The 24,117-nt window shown below is 42.8% G+C and overlaps 1 protein-coding gene across 6 annotated transcripts in view; it reads right to left on the bottom strand.

The window, feature by feature from the left end:
* LOC117353978 (poly(rC)-binding protein 3-like) overlaps window positions 1-24,117 on the bottom strand; it is a 342,700-nt gene that overhangs the window by 44,427 nt on the left and 274,156 nt on the right. For all 6 annotated transcript variants that reach the window (XM_033930638.1, XM_033930637.1, XM_033930639.1 and 3 more), the window contains 5 exons: window positions 19,090-19,221; window positions 13,004-13,132; window positions 10,130-10,273; window positions 1,782-1,823; window positions 1,208-1,283 (listed from right to left, as the gene is read on the bottom strand). In XM_033930638.1, the coding sequence (XP_033786529.1) occupies window positions 1,208-1,283; window positions 1,782-1,823; window positions 10,130-10,273; window positions 13,004-13,132; window positions 19,090-19,221 (523 nt within the window). The remainder of the gene's footprint in view (window positions 1-1,207; window positions 1,284-1,781; window positions 1,824-10,129; window positions 10,274-13,003; window positions 13,133-19,089; window positions 19,222-24,117) is intronic.

Genomic DNA, 24,117 nt, shown 5'->3' with positions numbered 1-24,117 from the left:
AAAGCTAAGGGAGACTCTCAAAATCATATATGTGATTAGTGGTGATTAAGAGATTTTGGAAAGAAAGGTTTATTCTTGGAGAGAGGGAGAGAGGATCAGGGAAGTACGAAATACTGTAAGTTGCATACATTTGTTTTAAATATGGGTAGACAGGAAAATAAGCAATTAGTGTGCATGAACACTCGGTGAAGTTACAGGCACATGACACATGTGGAGCAAGGAAAAGATCAAGGAACAGCGCGTAAAGAACAAGGAAAACATGAGGCAAGGAAAGGTGATGCCAGTCTTGAGATTTTATCACATACGTTGTAAGTCAATGAGCCAGCACTCAGCTTCTTTAGTTTTGCCATACAGTTGTTCGATATTTTAATAAATAGGTTTACAACTGCTCATACCCACGGCTTATAGTTAAATGGGTCATGTGAAATGGAAAAAAATTTCAAGAATACTTTCAGTAATTTAGATGCCATGAAATGGCCCTCCTCCTGTCTCCTAAAATGTTTATTGTCAAAAGCAAATAGGCCATTTCCCCACTTGACACCGCACACAAATGTCTTTTTGCACAAATTTAATTTGATAATATCCAATAGGCGTATGTGATTAAAAAAAAGTTATTACTTGTCACACACTGCATGTACTAGCTTATGGATCAATCATCAGATTATAGCTGAGGTCCAAGTCATCCAAATAAAAAGGGGTTAAGACTGATAATGCCATAGGTACACTCCTCTGTTTGCCATACATAAATGTGAAAGCATATGGTGAGACAGAAATTAGTATTTATGTCCCTGATAATTAACATTCTCTAATTTAATTGTAGTTTAATTTCAAACTTGATATCAGGAAGAAAAAAGAGAGATATAAAATTTACTATGCTGTTTTCATGTCAATATATGTTATAGACTAGTACATGCCAAGTGCGACAATAGCTTCATAGGACAAGAGTACAGAAACTCAGCATTATGAACAGCATAAATTAAATATTTTTTGCTTAAGTAAATGGTAGAAAACAAAAGCATAGTAGTTTAGCACTGACAAAACAAACAGTAATGGAAGCATGGAAAAACAACCCCAACAAAAAGATTAAGAAAGCGAAAAAAACAAGGAGACATGGTCATTGGCCACATTTACATTAAAATGATGGAATGACCATGGCAAACAAAGTTGTTAAGAAGAAGGACATCCCCAGGGGATCATGGGTACGTACCAGGGAAACCAGGGGTGGTCTGCCCAAGGGGAGTAAAGGGGGTATGCTGCATAGCCAACTGGTGAAGCTTGGTCAACTGCAGGGCAGGATGGGAAATTAGAACTAACCAATCAAATGGAATTATTTCAGAGTACAGAAAACCATCTAACAATGTTTTAAAATTGGATTAATTAAAATTAAAGATAAAAAGGTTCAATCATTCATTCTGAGCTATTACAAGGGAAATAACATTGTTAGAGAATGACATATCTATTGTTATTACATGTAATGACTATTGTTAATATTAACTATTTTGGTACAATTACATACAAACCAAAAAGAAAATCCCTAAAAAAACATGCATGCAGAGACAATTAATTAAAGACAGAAATTACAAAGTATACAAAAATTTGTATCTGGGCCACTGTACTTTCTGACAAGAATTAAATAAAGGTCATTAGGTGATATTAATCATTTACTAGATCTTGTTACCAGGAATCTATAGCTCAGCTCTGCTTTAAGTTGTAGAAAGTAAACATTGCCCAGATCAAATACTAGAAAAACAACAGGAATAATATACATGTGCTGGACTCACGTCTGGATGAGGGATAGCATATTGACCCTGAATTGCAAATGCCTGGAAAATGACAAAGGCCAAAGTTACATACTCTTCATGGCTAAATAAGATGCACCTTTTGAAGACTATTCCACATTGGTTCTCAAGTTTTACCCTGCAATTTTGAAATAATAGAAATAATCTCCCCCCCCCCCAACCTGATACAGCTCGTGCTCCATGTGCCTAGAAGGAAAGGGCTAGATTCAGTAAAAGGTTGTTAAAAATTGGTGCTGAAAAAAATTGGTGCTCAATGTTAATTAAGCAATGGGCACTCGAAGACTGAGTGTTAATTTCTGGGCTCAAATCTGGGTGCCAGGATTTATGCCTGACAAAATCAAGTGTAATTCCTGGCACCCAATTTGGGTACACATCTCCAGTATTCTATAACACTGTGCACAAATTTTAGGAATGCCCCTGACCCACCCATGCCCCTTCCATAGCCATTGTTATAGAATAGCGCAATGCAAGATGTGCATGTAAATTCAAATTGCTGCCAGAGTGTGTCAATTAGCACTCAATTACTGGCACTCGTAATTGGCCCATTTAGCTGATTTAATAGGGCATTTTGGATCGGCCCCCAATTTTGGCACCATGTAGAGTCCAGGGGAAAATGTTTTGAGATGTGTATTTTCTTGATAAGGGTGTAGTATTTTCTAGAAAAACTCAGACTAGGAAAAAGTGGTGATACTTATGTCTGGACAAGAACTTTAAAAAAATATCAGGTCAATAATGAGAAGCACTTATGTGTTTAGTGCTAGCACCAATTACATAAAATGAGGGCAGTTATATAAATTACTAGCTGATTACCCGGCGTTGCCCGGATATTTATTTATCCCAAAATGTCCAACCCCCTACATGTCCCACCCCGCTATGTCCCACATGTCCCACTCCCGACATAACCCCCTCCCCCACATGTCCCATATGCCCCACCCCCATGTCCCAACCCCCTACCCTCCACAAGTCCCAAAGGAATGTCCCTCTCTATGGGGCTGAACTTAGACTTAAACGGCATCGGGAGTGTCGGTATTCATCTCTGCGAGCCCTAAAACTATGGGTTGGACATTAATATCTGTCGCTTTTGATAATTTTAACATATCACCCCCTTCCCACCCCCACAGTATTTTACCCCGTCCCACCTGCACAATATTTTTCCTCAGATAGTAAGTCATATGTGTACCAAGTTTGGTTGAAATCTCTCCATGCGTTTCAGAGTTATGCTGAGTATTCATCTGTGAGCCCGAAAACACTATGGGGTAGATACTAAAATCTGTCATTTTCAATCATTTTTACATATCCCCCCTCTTCCCACCCCCACAGTGTTTGTCCTCAGATAGTAAGTAATGTGTATGTCAAGTTTGGTTGAAATCTGTCCATGCATTGAAGAGTTATGCTGGAACATACATACATACACACACACACACACATATATTCAAATTATAATGTGAAATATTTGACAAAATGAATACAATACAACTAACGCAAAACTTGATTATAAACAACATTTTTAGTTTCACCTCCAGGAGCAAGAACATATAAATTCTTGGGTGAACCCACCCTTGAGCAAGCAACATAGAGTTGTGGGCCGCGAGACCCCCAGAACATATCACCCCAGGTAGTGAGGGATCAGCATACCAAGTTTCTTTAAAATCGGTCAAGCCGTTTTTGAATTACTGAGAGAATGGCAGCTTTTTACATTTTTTCCATTGACATGAATGGGTGAAATCTGATGTTCTGTTTGTAGCTCCGCCCACGTGTGCAGGTGGGCCGCGAGACCCCCAGAACATATCACCCCAGGTAGTGAGGGATCTGCATACCAAGTTTCGTTCAAAGCGGTCAAGCCGTTTTTGAATTACAGTGAGAATGGCAGCTTTTTACATTTTTTCCATTGACATGAATGGGTGAAATCTGAGTTTCTGTTTGTAGCTCCGCCCACTTGTGCAGGTGGGCCGCGAGACCCCCAGAACATATCACCCCAGGTAGTGAGGGAGCAGCATACCAAGTTTCGTTCAAATCGGTCAAGCCGTTTTTGAATTACTGTGAGAATGGCAGCTTTTTACATTTTTTCCATTGACATGAATGGGTGAAATCTGATGTTCTGTTTGTAGCTCCGCCCACATGTGCAGGTGGGCCGCGAGACCCCCAGAACATATCACCCCAGGTAGTGAGGGATCTGCATACCAAGTTTCTTTCAAATCGGTCAAGCCGTTTTTGCATGATCGCGGCACATACACACATACATACACACATACATACCTCCGATTTTATATATATAGATAATATATTCATCCAGAATTATTGGGCCAAAAATGGGAATGTGGGCCTTTTGGGGGAGTGGTGTAGTTAGAGGTATAATTCATGTATGCTGCAATATTTAGTTGCTAAATCTATATATCATCTCCTCAATATTTAAACACTGTGGTTAACATTGACTTTAAACTCTGATAATGGTTTCAAAATTTATACTTGGGTATTCAGTACCATAGACCAATACCAGTGTTCAATAATAGGGTGGAGAGATAGGTAATTGCCGGAGATCAAGGCAAAGGGTATGAGCGACAGTCATCCATTGGGAATTATTTTGATAAGTCCATATAAACAATTGCTGGGTACTGACGTACCTGTATTGTCATCATTCCCAAAAATTTCAAAGGAAAACTTTGCAGGGAATTTTCCTTTGAAAATTCATTTGCAGGCCTGCAGATATATAAAGTTGATTGTTGAGGGAGGCCAAAAGGAAGAGAGATTGAGGAAGAGCAGATGGGACAAGAGGATGAGAGACTGGATAAGGTGAGTGGATAGAGAAATCGCTGAGGAAAAGCTGGAGGCAGAGAAAAAAAAAACCTGGTGATTTTGCAACTACTGAGAGGAGAGATTAATGAGAAGAGAAGGGAAGGGGAAGAGAGAAACTGAGGGCCAGATTCTCTAAGCTTTGATACTGTGGTAAAAAAAAAAAAAAATACCGTGGTGGGAGCGATTTTTATTTTACTGGCGATTCTTAGCACAATACCATGAAAATTATAGACATGCTATTTGTGCGGAAAATCACCGCTTAGTAGAAAAATTGCTAGCATAGCTCCTCCTCCTGTCTGGCTGCCTGTCAAAAAAAAAAAAAATAGCCCCTGCTCTCCCTGCCTGAACCGACAAGCATGATATAACATAACATTTGTATACCACATTACCTTTCAGATCTATCACAGCAGAGAGAGCAAGGGCTGCTTTTTTTTTTAATGGACACTGCACACACACACACAACAGCTGCACCTATAACCTTCCCTCCGATAGCAAGCTTCCCCCTCGACAGCCCCCCACTACACAAGCCTGGTGGTCTAGTGGGCCATCTCCCCCTCTGACCCCTCCAGCAGCAAGCTTCCCCCACCGACAGTCTCCCAAAGCCTCCCAAAACACAAGCCTGGTGGTCTAGTAGGCTGTCTCCCTCCTCCGAACCCCCCTCATATCTTTTTAGAAGACCAGCAAGAGGGGAGCTATAGTAGGGGGTTATGGGAGACTGCTGGAGGGAGGGAAGCTTGCTGCTGGGGGGGGGGGGCACTAGACCACCAGGCTTGTGTGGTGGGGGGCTGTCGGGGGGGGGGGGTGGTTATGCTCAGGCACTGACAGGAAAGTAAGGCTACGACAGCTCAGACCCTGCCAGTAAATTTCAGCCCTGATGCCTCATAAATGGAGGGACGTTACTTTTTAAGAATTGCCTGGAGAGGTCATTTGAATATTAATAACCTTGTTAGACTACAGTTTTAATATTAATGACCTCATTGTACTGCATCTGCATAGTATAATCGGAGACTGCTAGAAGGCATGGAAAAACCCACAGTGAGCCATTTTAATAATCAGGTGGTAAAAACTATGCATTTAACTATGGTTTATTGCCATTATTAAATGCATGGTGACTTTAGAGAATCAGCTTCTGAAAGAGAGAGAGTTTAATGAAGAGAAGCTGGAAAGGAGAGACTGAAGCAGGCAATGGAGTTATAGAGAGAGAGACTGGTGGGGTGAGAGCTGGAGGGGAGAGAGGTTCTAAAGAGGATGAGGGAGATAATGAGGGGAGGCCTGGAATTTCAGAGACTGGGGATGGTGCTGAGCAGGACTGAGGAGGCAGAGATGGTAGAAAGGCTGATGATGACAACAAGATATGTGGATAGACGCCAATAAGGAGAGACAAGAGAACTAACCTTGTAGAGAGGGGCTGAGGAAGAGTACAGACAGGTGGGGAGTGCTGTGGCTGAGGGAAAAGAGACCCTTGTGGGGAAGGTCTGGGATGAGCGGGGGAGGGGGAGGGAGAAAGAGAGAAACAAGAAAGTAGAGGCTGGAGAATCAGGTCAGTGCAGACAGAATGTGGATTCCTAAAACACTGAATGTTGAAAAGGGATCCTGACACTCAAAAAGATACCGGGGGGAGGTAGGGGGGGGGGGGCAGTGTAGAAATGTCAGAGCAATGAGGATGAGCAGGAGGTGATGAGGAGAGACGCTGGTGCCCTTGCTAAGTCAGTACCTGGGGCGGTCCGCCTCTCCTTACTACACCACTGGCTATTAGGCTTGATATACACAACCAAAAAATAAGATCAGCTTCCAGCATATCCCCACATACTTTAATCAATGTTTACAATACAAAAATGTAAGACAACCCATTAGTCAAGCCTAGTATCCAGTGGTGTAGTAAGGGGGTGGGTGGGGTGGCAATGTCAAGGTGGTGGGGAAGAGCGCTTGGGGATGCATGGGGCAGAGAGGGTAGCAATGCTGGGCACCTCTGCCCCAGATGCCAACTTCCCTTGCTATGCTACTGCTAGAATCTCATCCCCAACAGGTACTGACTAGAATTGATTTTACATCTGCTACTTGTTAATGGAGTATCCTCTAATCCTAGTGCTATGAAAGAGTGAGTAACCATTCCACCCCGCTCATGTTTTCTCTCAACTACTTCCAAGTTTACAAGCTCCGAACTGTTGCGCCTTTCTCCCTAAGAGCAATTTGCCTATTTTGGTTGTCCTCTGTACTTTTTCTTGCTGTATTTCTCTTTGGAGAAATAAAGACCAGAACTGCACATGCACCATGGGACTATATAGGAATGTTATTCAACACCCTGTTGTCCTCTGTGGGGATCATTTAAAAAAAAGTATTTCTCTGATACCATTATTTTATGTTTTCTGTCCATTTTATTGTGGAAGACAACCAATGCTCACAGCATTACTACTACTAAAACTGCATGCAAATCAAAGTTTTGTTTTTGTTTTTAGTTAGCATAAACGAGCATGCTTATTTCTAGAATATGCTCAGAAAAAAAAAGTCATTGTATCTACAGTAACTATCTCCATCTCTATCTATGTATATGTATATCACTATTTGTATCTGTCTATATCTCTTATCCATCTAGATATATCTATATCTCTATTTATCTATCAATCTCATTTCACTCTATCATCAAGCTCATTTCACTTTAACACTGCGCACGCCGGCTTCCCTTCTCCTCTGAAACAGGAATGACATAATTTTCTGTTTCAAAGGAGCATGGAAGTCAGCCTGGGTTCAGTTTGCTTATGGGAGGTGGGCAAGAGGGTAGCGAGGGAGTGAAAGGTAGGGAAGCTGACTTCACTTCACCAGGCAGTTGGAGGGGGGGGAGGCGAAATGCTGCTGCATTCAAGTAGGGAGAGAGAGGGAAGGAGGGAGAAGGAAGACCAGGGAAGGGAGAGGAGAAGAAAGAGAGATGCCAAGACCAAGGAAGGGAGGGGAAGGAAAGGAGATACCAGACCATGGAGGGGTGGGGGAAAGGAAGGAGACAGATGCCAGACCAGGGGCAAGGAAGGCAGGAGGGAGAAAAAGGAAGGAGAGAAAATGCCAGATAATGGAGGGGGAGGGAGATATAGAAGAGCAGAAAGATTCCAGGGCATGGGGGGAGGCAAGGGAAACTAAGGAGACAGATGCCAGACCAGAGGGAAAGGAAGGATAGGAGATGCCAGAGCATGGAGGGGGAAGGAGAGATAGAAGAGAAGGAAAGGAGAGAGATACCAGGCCATGGGGTTGAGAAGGAAGGAAAGAAAGAAGCGAGAGATACCAGAGCATAGGGGAAGGGGTGGAGGCAGAAAAATGGAGAGGGGGTGAAGCTGAAATGAATCATGTACAAAGGAGAGAAGGAGCACAGGACAGACAGTTTATTGAAGGGACATAGAAAGAGGGAAGATGCCGTATGGAAGAGAGAAAGAGGGCAGACACTGGATGGAGAGGGCACTGGATGGAAGTGGCAAGAGAGAGTGTGAACAGTAGATGGAAGGGACAGAGAGCGGGGGACAGACACTGAATGGAAGTGTGGGGGACAGGGGGGATAGACGCTGAATGGAAGTATCAGGGAGAGGGGGGTCAGACATTGAATGGAAGGGGGTGAGAGAGGGGAGCAGATGCTGGAAGGAAGTGGGGAGGAGAAAGAAAAAAGGGCACATGCTGGATTGGGGGAAGAGAATAGAATTAGATACTGGAAGGGGTGAGGGAAAGAGGTGGCAAGCTATAGGTATACACAATGAAAGAGGGAAATTGAGGACTGAATAGTAAGAAAGAATTTAGATAGAGGCAGAAAGTAAATTGAGAAGGAAGACCAGGGAAAAACAGGAGGGAGTGGAGAGAGAGATGTCAGAGCAGGGGGGAAGGGGAGGAGACAGATATCAGACCTGGGAGGAGGAAAGGAGAAAGGAGACAGATACAAGATCTGAGGGGAGGAAAGGAGGAGGGAGAGAGATGCTAAAATGGAAGGGAAGAAGACATGCCACACCATGGGGGAGGGGGGTGCGGAGAGATGGATGCCACACCAATGGGTGGGGAGGGAGATATGGGAGAGGCAGACAGTTTCTGGAAGAGGCATAGAAAGAGAGCAGATGTCATATGGAAGAGGCAGAGAGAGGGATGGAAAGAAGAGAATGATGAGAAGATGAGGAAAACAGAAACCAGACAACAAAGATAGAAAAAATGTCTATTTGTTTTATTTATTTATTGTTGATAATTGTTTATTAATAGAAAATGGAAATAAGGGGATCCTGTTTATTGGACTAATTTTAATACATTTTTTTACTAATTCAGAGACCATAACTCATTTCCTCAGGTCAGGACAGGGATACTGTAACAGCTTATAGTTTACTGACCTGAAGAAAGAGATTTTAACCTCTTTAAGCTAATTGAGACTATGGACTTTTCCTCCAGGAACTTGTCCAAACCTTTCTTTAACCTAGCTACATTAAATCCTATAAACACCTCCTCTGGTAACAAATTTCAGAGCTTAACGATTCTTTGAATAAAAAAGTATTTCCTCCTATTTGTTTTATAAGTATTCCCATGTAATCTCATTGCATGTCCCCTGGTTTTTCTACTTTTGGAAAGGGTGAAAAATCGATTCATTCTTTCCTGTTCTACACAACTCAGGATTTTGTAGATCTCAATCATATCCCCTCTTAAACCATCTCATTTCCAAGTTAAAGAGCCTCAACCTGTTTAGTCTTTCCGCATATGAGTGGAGTTCCATCCTCTTTATCATTTTGGTCACTCTTCTCTGAACCTTTTCTTATTCCACAATATGTTTTTCGAGAAACAGCAACCAAAACTGTGTTCAGTACTCAAGGTGAGGTCATACCATGGAGCAATACAAAGGCATTATAATATTATTGGTCTTATTTATCATCCCTTTCCTAATAATTCCTAGCATCCTGTTTGCTTTTTTTGCTGCAGCTACACACTGGGCAGAAGAATTCAGTGTAGTGTCTACAAAGACACTCAGATTTTTATTTATTTATTTATTTGGGGGGGGGGGGGTACTAACTCCTAATGTGGACCCTACTATCAGGTAATGATGATTTGGATTATTCTTCCCGATGAGCATCACTTTGTATTTGTTCACATTAAATTTCACCTGCCATTTGGATTGTTCACATTAAATTTCACCTGCCATTTCCAATTTTCTAAGGTCTTCCTGCAATTTTTCACAATCCTCATGTGTTTTGACAACTTTTGAATAGTTTTGTGTCATCTCTAAATTTAATTACCTCACTTGTCATTCCAATTTTCTGATCATTTATTAATATGTAACATAGCACTGGTCCCAGTGGCACTCCACTATTTACCTTCCTCCATTGAGAAAAATGGCCTACCCTATATGTGCAAATGGTGCCTAATCCTAAAACGATCTCCTTTATAGACTAATCGCTACAAATAATACTTTTATGACTATGAAAACAAGTTATCTTTTTTCTTTGACAGTACCTTGCTCAGCAAAAACCTGTTTATGCCTTTGATTTGCTCCAAATTATATTATACAAGGAGAAGGTAAATATGGTACTAACAGGTGCTGGCTGTGGCTGGGCCAGGACGGTGTGGTTTCCAGCTGAGGCCAATATGGTGTCTGCTCGTACCTGGCCTCCTGCAAAGATAATAGGTGCAGAGGCAGGCTTTGGGCGGTAAGGAATAGTGGCACCTTTGGGTGGAGACTGAAAAGAGATATAAAGCAACAGTATATGAGAGAAGAAAATGCAATCCACTTACCAGAAGTACAAGTGATAAAATGCTGTAGCATATGGCAGCATTGCCTAGAAAGCAGAGGTTGAAGGATGAGTGCTTTGGGTTTGTTTTCATACTGATTTTCCTTCTGGGTGGATTAAAATCAGATACAACGTAAGGACTTTTTTGTTACGCCAAAAAGAGTCATTCTGGAGTGGAGGAAGTTTTCAGGGACATGGTTGGAAATGATGTACTGTATGTACTTATGTGGCAGGCAAACACCATAAAACAGAAAAAGCAATCCACAGCAGAAAGATCCATCAAGCACAGAAACAGTGGGCTGATGGAGACACAAACCAACCAGTGGTGCTCACAAGAAAATTTTATTATATCAATGAAAACTTAGGCTCACTTGACTAGACACAAGTTGTGTTTCAGCTTCTCAGCCTGTCTCAGGAGTCCAAAGTGGAACCGACAGCCTGCCTCAGGAGTCCAAATGTATATTTTTGGTTTGTTAATTTGTTTGTTAACTGTTTAGACTCTTGAGGTAATCTGTGAAGCCGAAACATGACTCAAGTCTTTCATACGAACCTTTGTATTTATGGTGGAAGTTTTATCTGATACAGTTCAACTTTGTTCGGCACCACATTTGGACTCCTGAGGCAGGCTGTGACTCCAAAACATAGCTCATATTGAGTCGTGAGCTGTGAAGCTAAAACATAGCTTGTACTGAGTTGTGAGCCTAAGTCTTCGTTGATGTAATACAGTTTTCTTGTGAGCAACACTGGTTGGTTTATGTATCTGTCAACCTCACTGTTCATGTGTATGCATGTGCAGTAGGAAGCACTGTTTAAATTATTCATGCACTTTTAATTGCAAAGCATGCAGATTTTATTCAGTGCCTCGTGTTTGAAAACTGAAATGTTCATGAATATTTTTAGTTAGGTGTAATGTTGTAGTCTCTTTTATATCTTGATTGCAGAATGGGGACAGATATTTCAGCTGTGTCCAATGGAATCCAACCCATCCCCACCCATACTCGCTATGATCCAGCCCTACAGAAGTCAATGCTATTATCTACTTGCTCTCCACCAGCTCTCTGTTTTCTCTCAGCTGCAATAGCCTCCCATGTGTTTTTTGGATGATATTCACTTTTCAACCAATGAATGTTTCAAGCCTCAGTCTGGTGTTCCAGCTGCCTAGGTTAGGCATTACAAGCCTCATTCTGGTACTCCAATTGCTTCTCAGTGCATTCTAAGCCTCATTCTGAGTCACTAGATATTCTAACTACACTCCCGTGGAAATCACATGGCATCTTCCCATTCCAGTGCAAATCTCTAGTTCATAATGTTGATGCAGGCATATAGGAGCAGCTGTTTTGAAAAATTTAGCTGTAAATGCTTTTTCATTGCTTTCTTTCATTAACTACTACTTGGCATGCTTTCAGCATAAAGACAATAACACCATCTTGGTGAAAGGGTGCATACAAATAAAATTTGTCTCCTTGTCATGTCTTATTATTAATAAAGAAAACCATGTAACTGTTCCATTTTTGCTATTGTTCTGCAACCTTTTAAAAAAGAAAAAAAAAACCCCTATGAATGTATGCGTATGTGTAACTGTTGTTAACCCTTGAAGTGCTTGTCTGCCTTTTTGCTCAACACAAGCTGACTTATTGACAATAATTATACATAAGTCAGACACAGTATTGGCTAGACCTTGTGACTCCTGAGGCAGAGGTTTGTTGCCAAAAGACAGATCTGTGTTGAGTCTGGCAGCATTTTCATGTGTAATTGCAAGTTTTTTTTCTGTATGTAATTGAATCAGGCAAACCTAACTTTGTATTTTATTGGTTTTAGAAAATTGTCATCATTGTTTTTTGGTCTGTTACTAGTTACCAAATTTTACTACACTTTTCCCTCCGTATTCGCGGTCTGCAGTTTAGATTATTCGTGGTTTTTGATTGAGGGCCCTGCCCCCAAATTTACATCATAGGAAATCGCTGCTCTCGGCGTTGAACAGAGAAAATCAATTCACCCAGCTGCACTTTCTTCACTGGAACAGGTCAGGTTATTTGCGGTTTTGTGTCTTTTTTTGTTTTTTTAAATAGAAAAACTGCGAATAACATACGAAGTTATTCATGTTTTTTCTCTATTCGCTGCCTAGCAGTTCCCCTATCACCGCAAATGCAGAAGGGGAAGTGTATTGTAAAATCCGGACCCATGGCCCCGCCCTGTCCCATTCTGCTCAAGTCACGACCTGTTCCACCAAAGCCTCATCCCCCAGCCCCGTCCCCATTACCTTGTCTCTTCAACCTGTTCTTGTGCTCGGAACTGCGTCAGGAGAGCATCTGCTCATGAGCAGGTGTGACTTGATGACATCACACACTTGCACATGACATCACCACGTTGCATTCCCGCATGTGCAGATGCCCTCCCGACGTCGTCCCGAGCTGGAAGCTTTTAAAAACCCGGACAAAGTGCAGGGTTTTGAAAAGCCGCCCGGATGCCCAAGCATGTCCTCTAAAATCTGGATATCTGGTAACCCTACCTGTTAATAAATACTATTTTATGGATGTTTAATCACCTCTGTAGTTCATTAGAATTTAATTGGTTCTCCCCTCCTCTCTTCCCTGAGAGTTAAAACATCTTTTCCCTAGGAACAATGATATCAGCAGACAAGCTGGAATGAGCATCATCATATCAGATGCAATATCCTACCTCTAGCATAACCACGCAGATTTGTTTTACACACTGAATGATGGCATCAGGAGTGCCTGAGATAGTGACAGCACGCTCTGTTGAATTTGGTAGCATATCCCCTGCTACTTGCACCTGGGCCCCTGTGGACTTAAAATAAACATAAGAAAAAAAGAGAAGGGTGAGCCTCATAAAAATAGAACAGCGAGTTAGACAAAATCTCTTGGATTCTATATAGGTTGCCCAAATTTGGCCACAAACCTCAGATTCGCACAAAAGTAATTTATTAATGAGCCTTTGACAATCAATAATGAGAGTCAATGGGCACACACTTGAGTTTACACTCAGATCTGCCCTATGCTCTATAAAGTGTGCGCCCAAATTTTATAGCTTGCAACTCAAAGGGAGGTGTGGGCATGAACAGGGTCAGTGGCATTCGCCAAAATTAGATGCCATGTTATAGAACGGGGCCATTTCCGCACCCACATGCCATTAGCTGCACACCAGATTTCAGTAAGTATAACTGTGGTGTCCAAAGTTAGGTGTTCGATCCACCCTAAACTATTATTTTGTAAAGGGCGCTATGTGCAGAGTTCCCTTTGCAGAAAACTAGTTCATTGCAGATCTTCTCGGTGCCTAACATTTATACAATTGCCCTCAATATGTCAGAGCTCTGTTCACAAATGTCTACACGTCTACTATACGATAATAAATAATCGCTGAGTTTTACTAAGGAGCGTAAGAGCATTTTACTGCAGAGAAGCGAGGTAAATGCTCTGACACTCATAGGAATTCAATGAGCGTCGGAGCATGCACCTCGTTGGCCAACGGTAAAATTCTTTTATACTGCTTAGTAAAAGGAGCCCAATATTAGGCACCATGCAAATTGCTATAATAAGTCACAGTCAAATATTATACTCCTCAAGTACCCATTCACTGGCTTAGTAAAGGTGGGTGTGTATGGGGGGGTTCACCTCGGGCGTGGTCTTAGTAAAAGTTACAGGCACCCGTCCTCCTCTTCGCCCCATGCCGCGCGAGCCCCCTGCCCTTTCCTCATACCTCTTTAATTTTTCCTGCACGAGCAGCATTACAAACTTGTCTGATGTCTCAGACATCATTTCTGGGCCCTGGGCCTAGGAAGTGATGTCATACGGATAGCCAACACAATGAGAGCAGCAAGTTCGTGCTGTTGCTCTTGCCTGGGAAAAAAAAAAAAAGATTTGGGGGAAGGGAACTGGGGCGTGTGGGCATGTGTGGCAGTGGGGAGAGGGAAGGTGCAGGGGGGGGCTGGCGGAGAAAAGGGCGAGGGAAGGGCACCACAGCCCCGGGCACCACTTACCCTCGCTACGCCAAGCATTCACCAAAAGACTGTTATACGTGGAGAGAAAACCTCGGGACCAAAGCAGTGCGACAGATCTTCTTCATAAGATAAGCATTGTGACCTTTTTGCCTCTTTCCTTTTAGTTGCATTGCACAAAGCCATTAGACTGTTTCTATGTGGAGGAGGGTTAAAAAAAATGCTTGTGAGATTCCTTTATCTTTTAATACCTACCACCTGGTCTCCGTGGAGGATGGGTTCTGATGCTTTTTCCTCCCCATCCCTGTTGATGAATGTATGCATGGTAATTATACTGTTTGTGACTTTTTATAGCAATTTGCATGACACCTACCCTGTTTCACCAAAAATAAGATCTATCTCGAAAATAAGCCCTAGCATGATTTTTAAAGATGCTCCTAATATAAGCCCCCTAGCATGATTTTTAAAGATGCTCCTAATATAAGCCCCCCACAAATGTCTCTGACACTCCCTGACTCCATCCTTGACACTAGTGCTGCCTGATTTGCTGAAAAAAATCGTACTTGTCAATTCAGCAATCTCCGCCCTTGCTGCTTTAGGAGGCCTCAGAGCGGAGGCATGTCAGTCTCGTGGTGGGACTGCACAAGGGGATGGGTGAGAGGAGAGGAAAGATGCTTCACATGGGGGGGGGGAGAGAAAGGAAAGAGGAAGAATTAGGGTGGAGGAGAGAAAGGGAGAGATGATTGTTGTACATGAAAAAAATAAGACATGTCCCCAAAATAAGCCCTAGTGCGTTTTTTGATCCCAAAATTAATAAGAACATAAGAAGTTGCCTCTGCTGAGTCAGACCAGAGGTCCATCGTGCCCAGCAGTCCGCTCCTGCGGCGGCCCATCAGGTCCATGACCTGTAAGGTGATCCTTTGTCTAAAATCCCTCAATCCCCTTTGTCCATCTATCTATACCTTTTCATAATCCTATCTCTACCTATATCCCTCAATCCCTGTATCCTTCAGGAATTTATCCAATCCTTCTTTGAAACCCTTTAATGTACTTTGTCCTATCACAACCTCCGGAAGCGCATTCCAGGTGCCCACCACCCTCTGAGTGAAAAAGAATTTCCTAGCATTGGTTCTAAACCTGTCCCCTTGTTCTTGTGGTTCCCAATAGGCTAAAGAATCTGTCCCTCTCCACCTTCTTTATGCCCTTCATGATCTTGTAAGTCTCTATCATGTCTTCTCTGAGTCTCCGCTTCTCCAGGGAGAAGAGCCCCAGCTTTTCTAACCTGTCTGCGTATGAAAGGTTTTCCATACCTTTTATCATTTTTCTCGCTCTTCTCTGAACCCTCTCAAGTATCGCCATGTCTTTCTGAAGGTACGGTGACCAATATTGGACACAGTACTCCAGATGCGGGCGCACCATCACGTGATACAGCGGCATGATGACTTCCTTCGTTCTGGTTGTAATACCCTTCTTAATAATACCCAACATTCTGTTTGCTTTCTTTGAGGCTGCCGCGCACTGTGCCGTTGACTTCATTGTTGTATCCACCAGCACACCCCAAGTCTTTTTCAAGGTTACTTTCCCCTAGTACTAATCCCCCCATTTTGTAGCTGAACATCAGGTTCTTGTTCCCTATATGCATGACCTTGCATTTCTCTACATTGAAGTTCATCTGCCATTTATTCGCCACTGTCTTATTTTTGGGGAAACATGGTAATGTTATTCATTATCATATAGTAGACATTTGTTATTCATAGGTTTCTACTTTACCTGTGTGGAATTTACTATTTTTTTTAGATCTCTATTCACAACCAGGGGGTTTCATTTTCATTTTCTGCTTTACCCATTAGTATTGGCCAAGATAGAATTTGCCTCCAAAGCTCAGTAAAGAGATCTACAGTATATTCCAATTTGTGAAATCTATTTCAGGGTGCATTTTTCTATTATTAGTTCAATACATTTTTCTTTACTCCAGAGGGGTAGCCATGTTAGTCCAAAGCTGAAAAATGACATACAGGTTTGTGGCACCTTATAGATTAACTGGTTGATATTTAAAATGATTTAACTAGCCATAAGAACATAAGAATAGCCTTAATGGGTCAGCCCAATGATCCATTCTAGCCCAGTATCCCTTCTTTGCGGAAGCCAATCCAAATCACAAATACCTGGCAAAAAACCAAATAGCAACATCATTCCATGCTACTGTCCCCTGTCTGTCTCAACAGCAGACTATGGACTTTGCCTCCAGGAATTTGTCCAAACCTGTTTTAAAACCAGCTACATTAACTGCTCTTGCTACATCCTCTGACAACACGTTCTGGAGCTTAACTATTCTCTGAGTGAAAAAAATATTTCCTCCTATTGGTTTTAAAAGTATTACTCTGTAACGTCATTGAGTGTCCCTTAGTCTTTATAAATCTTGATGAAGTAAAACATAGATACGCTTGTACCCGTTCTACACCAGAAATGGCCGCTGATCTGTTAAATTGCTTGTTCAGGGCTATCTACTAATTTTCAGTGGCACTTAACTGGTTATTGCCTCAAAAATTAGCAGTTAGAGGCTGATTCTATAAAGGGCACTTAAAGTTAGGCACCTAACTTAATTGGCAAAATACCCTTAATAGCCTCAATAATTAGTTAAAAAAAATTAATTGGTCGATTAGCGCCTATCTGATTCTATTAAAAATAAGAGCCTATCATATGGAGCTTAGTGGCACCTAATGCCTAAGTGGGTGGGTGGAGCTTGGCTTAGGCGATGCTAAGTGCGATTCTCCAAAAACGTAGGCCTTTAAAACCCTCATGTACATTTCAGGCATCTAAGTTTTTACATATGCGTTGTAAACGGTGCCTAAGTATGACTGACATGCGGCTGGCGCCATTTTAGGCACCGTTTATCAAATCAGCCCTAAGTGCCTAAGTGAAAACCAGCTATTTTGGGGGACGTCCTGGCGATGAAGCTGGCTCTTGACTGGTTGCATGCAGATATTCAGCACTTAACTGGCCAGGATAACCACATAAATGGAACCACATAAAAAAATGCTTATTTCAGAGTTTAAGGGAGTCATTCTCCTTAATCCCATGTTGTTTATTTCTGCATTCATACTGAAGAAACATATGTAAAACTTGTAGCCTCACTAATCAGGGGTGTAGTTATGAATGTGGGCTACCTTTAAGAAATGGTGTGCCAAGTATATTTGACACCTGGGAATGATCATTTTTTTTTAACGCCCACTCCTCTATATAAAAAAAATATTTTTAGTAATAATTCATGAGCCATACAACAAGGGTGCACCTAGGAAAAGGCAGTATCTTGAACCCTGCAGTGTACACTGGAAAATCAATATAGCCATTATAAAACTAAACAGGCCAGATTAATACAGATTTTGAGCCAATCAGGATGCATTGGGAAAGGGAAGGCCCGTCATTCTAAACATGTGGCCTTATAAGCAGGAGGGAGTGGGCTTCCTCCTGCCAATTTGTCATCCAAAGGTACGTGTTGTTTGGGGATGTCGGGGGATGTGAGGAGATGTCAGGGAGATGTCAGGAAGGGTGTAGGGGGATCAGTAGGTGTGAGGGAGGGAAAGACAAATGTTTTTTCTTCCTGCCGATTCAGTATGATCCTAGCAGGGGAATTCACCATCAGCTGAGCTGGCAGGACTGCACCAAAAATTGGCTGAACTGATGGGGAGTCCTCTGTCGTGATCAGACAAGGTAGCTGGGTACATCTACAAAACTTGCTTTTGTGCGTTTTTTTTCATGTGGATGTTTTTATTTTTGAAAATGACCTATGTAGATGTTTTGGTCCTTAGTATGTCTATCTTTTTTGGCCATTTTCAAAAATAAAAGATAGATGTCTGGCTGTTTTGAAAATGGACAATTTCTCTACTGGATTTCTGGACGTTTTTTTCAAAACATCCAAATTAGACTTAGACGTCCTATCGAAAATGCCCCTTATTGCTGTCGCCTTTATAGCTTAGTAAAAGGGCGTTCTGGCCACCTTCAGAGAAAGTCTTCAGCTGACAGAGCTTGGGGATCCTCATTAGCTAAAGTATTTATATTTTGAGGTGGGGGTAGGGTGGGGCAGAGAAAACTTTGTGCCCACCTACTTTGTGCTTGGGCCCACCCAAAATTGGCTGTCTGGCTACACCACTGCAAGGCACACTGAGATTGGACACGCAACATCTAATCGTAATGTACCTTCTAGAGAGGCACAAGATGCTGAAGCATTTAAACTGCTTCAGCAAATGCAGGGTTGTGAAAAGTCCTCTAAAAAGAGGACATGTCTGGGTTTTCCTGGATGTATATAGTTTATTTGAGCAGCCCAAGGTTGGAGGTAGGGAATGGGAAGTGGAGCATTGTCGGGGAGGTGTGAGGGGGTACAAACACAAAAGTTGGTCTGGGGTGCCACAACCTCTTGGTCCTGGCCCTGAACCCCAAACAAATCTGTATTAAAAAAAGAGAAAGGCCCTCTAAAAACATTGTAATTGGGTACCTTACTGTCGAAATCAATGCCAAGGATATATAACTACATTCTGATTTCTTAATGCGTCAGCATTCAAAACCTCTTATAGGGCTGGAACTTGATACTGACCACTTATATGTTTTGTTTTAAATTCCTGGTATGGTTAACATATAACATTTGTGGAGTGACTTTTATTATACTTTTTCCTTATAAAAGGCATGTTTTATACATGGAAAATAGCTCTTACAAAGTTGGGCTCAGGTATACACCCATAAGAAGCAAGGCTGTGAAGTCAGAGTCGCAAGCAATTTGGGTGGAGTTGGAGTTAATGAAAAATGTACAGCTTACCTCCCTGATTTCCTTGATTTTGGAACCACCTTTTCCGATGAGGGATCCACACTGACTCGCAGGGACCACCAGCCGAAGGGTTACTGGGGGCTTGCTTGTCACTGTACTGTTTGTCATTGAAGCATTTATGTCCTGTAATGACAATTTTATAAAAAAATTATGTTTGGGGATTTTGCTCTCGACAATGCTAAAAATATCACAGCAAATACCCTGAAGAACTGGTAAACTGCAGCACGATCATGTTTCACAGTGAAAAATGTAGCCAATCCCTGCTTAAGACACTTCAGAGAGCATGAGGAACCCATGGTGAGGGGTGAGGTTTACAACATATTAAATTTGCTGTCAGGGGCAGCCTGTCAAAATGTGGAGGGGATGTATGGCCATGTGCAGACTCTCATTGTTAGTCCTCATTTGTATAAGTCAATAGAGGCTGAAATAAAGGGCCAAAAAGCAGGCCCCTGTGTGAAATACTCAGTAAATGATAGGACTGAGCCTTCCTGCTGTTGATATTGCTATGTGCGCATACAGAACAGTGGCGTAGCCACGGGTGGGTCCAGGCCCACCCTGTGGCAGCATATCTATGAGGTAGTTGGTGGGGGTCCATAAGCCCCACCAGCTAAAATCTCCAAAAACCTCTCCTCCGTATGACGATCTTTGTCGGGAGTGAGCAGTGCGACTGACACAGCCATCCTTTTGATACAACTTCCCATTTCCGCAGAGATAGAATAAAGGCTGTGGAGCCAACATGAGCACTATATATCAGCCATGTGGATTGCTGCTGGCGAAAGAACAGTACACGGACACTGGTGTAGTAAGGGGAGGGTGGAGGGTGGTCTGCCCCAGGCATCGTCTCGGTGGGGGGCACTGGCACCCATCCTCTCCGCTCACCTGCTCCTTCCCCGCCCCCCCCCCACTACCGCAACACCCCCCTTCCCTTACCCTGTATCTCTTTAACATTTTGGGCACGAGCAGCAACCCCAACCTGCTGCTCATGCCAGCATTGGCTCTTCCTCTGATGTCACTTCCTGGACCTGCGCCTAGGAAGGGACGTCATAAGAGCTGACGCTGGTGCGAGCAGCAGGTTGGGGATGCTGTTTGCGTCAGGAATGTTTTAGAGGTGCGGGGGGGAAGGGAAGGGGTACGTGCATGGCAGAACGGGGAAGGGAAGGAGCGAAGGGGGGTGGGGGGCTGAGAAGAGGGTGGGGGAGGGCACCACCACCTCAGGCGCCTCATACCCTCGTTACGCCACTGTACACGGAGGAAAGGTTTGGGGTGTTTATAGCTGGTGAGGCTTAGAAACCCCCCAGCAACTACCTTGTGGATGTGCTGCCACTGGGTGGCTCTTCAAAAGCTATGTAGGCAGTGGCAGCTGGATACAGAAGGTCACCACTGATTTGTTAAACCACCAGCATCACAACGACCTACAGTGTGGATTGAACCAGTTCTCTAGGATCTCAGCCTTCTGCGTTAACCATTACACTTCTACTCTCTCATTTCCTTTTATGACAATCCTAATTTTGTATGTACAACTGTAAAAATGCACATGATAATCACAAAGTCAACTGTATCATGGCAAGAAGGATTTATGGCCTAGAAGATGCACGATAATTAATCTAAACAGGCTGTAAAGTTTAATTTCTAATTAAGAAGCAAACCAGAAGATTTTTTGCTACCCTATTTAATGAGACCTTTACCCCTGTCTGGGGCTGGGCATACAGTACTCACTCAGATATTTTAGTATGTACTGTTTCATTCACATATTTGGGGTGTGGGGTGGGGGATCAAATTTACATCCCTCCAATGGTCATCTGGTCATTTTGGGCACCTTTTTGCACTTATTTGTTGTTAAAACAGATCTAGCCCCAGATATCTACACTTCTCCCTCCGTATCATAGTTTTCTATTATTCACGGTTTTTAGCTCGCTGGCTCCTCCCCCCAAATTACATCAGCTTGCATAGAGAAATCGCTGATTCCCAGCACTTTCTTCACCGTGTTTTGCATCTCCTTCTGGAACAAGGCCAAGTTCCCATCACGTATTCGTGGTTTTCACCATATTCACGATGGTTTTTGATAGAAAACAGCGAACAACATATGAAAAAGTTATTTGCAGTTTTTCTGTATTTGCGGTTCACAGCGAATACGGATGGAGAAGTGTAATCTGTGCCTGGGATGTATTCTTAAATGTTCCAATGATGGCAGAAAAATGTCCAGGTCATAAGCCCACCCAGATGCTGTCCACACTACACCCCTTGAGATTTAGATGAACTGCGGAATGAACATGCACAGATATCCATCTAGGAATAACAGGTTTCTGAAAACTAGTGAATTGGAAGTGTTGCAAGAAGAATGTCCATCCCCCCCCCCCTTTATGCCACCTTTTAGACATTTTCTTTCTTGAAAACTAGCCCATAGTGTCATCATTTGTACAAATACGTTGTTCTAGAGATTTAATGCAGCATTTTAGAAAGGACATAAAATAGTAATTGAGACATCTCAAGTTCTACTAGTGGAGGAGTGGCTTAGTGATTGGAGCAGCTACCTCAGCACCCAGAGGTTGTGTGTTTGATCCCCACTGCAGCTCCTTGTGACTCTGGGCAAGTCACTTAACACTTCATTGTCCTAGGTACAAAATAAGTGCCTGCCTAAAATATGTAAACGGCTTTGATTGTGTAAATCTCACAGAAAAAAAAAGAGTATATCAAGTCCCAACTCCTTTTACTCATTTTTTAGAAGAGGATCTGATGAATAGAGCCTGTTCTAAAAACCATGAGAATGGATGTTTATGTGCTGGTTTACATGTGGCAGCATGCTACCGTGTTTCCCCGAAAATAAGCCCTAGCATGATTTTCGGGGTAGGTACTTAATATAAGTCCTAACCTCTGAAAATAAGCCTAGTCGCCAGCAGCAGCAGCAGCACTTACCCCCACCGCTGCGCGCCCCCCCCCTCCGCTGACCTATGTCTCTCTCCCATCCGAACCGCGAGACAGGAATACCTTATAACAAATCGGCAGCGTCGGCAGCAATCTACAAAGGCTACTTCTCGGCCTTCTATCTCCTGGGCGTTCCTCTGCTGATGATGTCATCAGCAGCGCGGCAGAGGAACGCCCGGGAGATAGAAAGCTGCAAAGCAACCTGTGTAGATTACTGCTGAGTGCTGACGCTGCCAGCTTATTATAAGATATTCCTGTCTTGCGGTTCAGATGGGAGGGAGAGATGGGTCAGCGGGCGGAGGGGGGGAGGTGCGCGACGGTGGCAGTGGTAGAGGGATAGAAAGATACTACATGGGGGGATGGGGGAAGGGAGGGATCGAAGTTGCAAGGATTCTGCTGCACAAGGGATGGGAGGGAGGGCCTAGAAAGATACTGCACAAGGGGATGGTTGAAAGGGGAGGAAAGATGCTGCACATGTGGGGAGAGAAAGGAAATAGGAAGAATTGAGGTGGAGGAGAGGAAGGGAGAGATGATCATTACATGAAAAAGATAAGACATCCCCGAAAATAAGACCTAGTGCCTTTTTTGGGCCCCTAATTAATATAAGAGAGGGTCTTTTTTTCTGGGGAAACACAATATCATTTTAGAGAATTATAAACATCTAAAATATCATCAGGGTCAAAACAGGCATATAAATATATGTGCTAGTGTAAATTGTGTATGTGCCAAAACATACATGGTTTATGGTTTATATATGCTTGATATACTGCATTTTCCAGCGAATGGTTCAATGCTGTGTACAGAAATGTGGTGAAAAAGGCATTTTTAGGAAATTACTTAAAACACTATTGTTTGTAAATGCCTTTTTCTAGATAATGATTCCTCATGACTGCTGATTTTTGAGAACCTTTTCGTAATTGTTTGTATGTCTTTTTTTGGCTTTGATCTTCCTATTGCTGATTTTCTGAGGTTTTGCTCATTCATGTTTATATGTTTTTATTTTGTTTTACAAATTTATGTATGTAATACCATGTAAACCATTTAGGCCTTAGACGGTGTAGAAATTCTTAAAATAAAAAAAAGTAAAAAAAATAGTAAAATATCATGAAATAAGGAAAGGAGCTCCATAAAATACAATAGGAAAGAGCAAACACTCATACAAGGCTAGAAATAAAAACATAGGGCTCCTTTTACAAAGCCACTCTAGGGCCCTAACGCGCAGAATAGCGCGCGCTAAATTGCCATGCGCACTAGCCGCTACCGCCCCCTTTTGAGAAGGCAGTATGTTTTCAGCTAGCGCGCGCTAATCCAGTGCGTGCGTTAAAATGCTTAGCGCACCTTCGTAAAAGGAACCCATAGTATGCATGTGTGGTGTCCCCATGAGTCCTCGCCAGGGGAATAAGCCAAGGGAAGAGAGAAAATATAGCAGAGGAAGCATCAGGTGGCTGTTAAACAATCAAACGCTTTACAAAAAAGATTAAGTCTTTACCAGAGTCTTAAGTTTAGCAAATGGGGCAGGGGTATGGGAGGTCATTTCATAGCTTTGGTGTGACAAAATAGAAACCAGAACTCTGGTGGAGTCATAATGAGCCTGTTTCGGACCAGGAAGCACCAAGCGATTTGCGTCAAGGGAATGAAGGATTCATGTAGGGGTGTAGGGATTAATGAGGGATGATAATAAGAGGGTTGACTAGTGTGATATGTTTTGTGTGTAAGACTTAGGACTCCTTTTACTAAGCTGTGTTAGGGCCATTAACGCGTGGAATTGCCCGCGCTAAAGTGTGCCGCGCGTGCTAACCGATACCGCTTCTCTTGAGCAGGCGGTAGTTTTTTGGCTAATGCACGCTAATCTGGTGCGTGCACTAAAACGCTAGTGCACCTTTGTAAAAGGAGCCCTAAGTGTGATATATTTAAACTATGTGATATGTAAAATAATGAGAGAGCCATATAACGCGCACCCGTGTAAAACGCGCACACGGGTATAGCGCGCAGAAATCACGATGATATGTACAAAAACTTTTGTATACCGCGCTCACGTGTATAGCCGCGCAATGATGCCCGACGCTCCTTTCGCCCGCCCTGACTTTCTGTGCGCTG

Source organism: Geotrypetes seraphini, chromosome 2 (assembly GCF_902459505.1).
Source record: "Geotrypetes seraphini chromosome 2, aGeoSer1.1, whole genome shotgun sequence".
NCBI lineage: Eukaryota > Metazoa > Chordata > Amphibia > Gymnophiona > Dermophiidae > Geotrypetes > Geotrypetes seraphini.
This window is presented reverse-complemented; position numbering and strand designations above follow the sequence as displayed.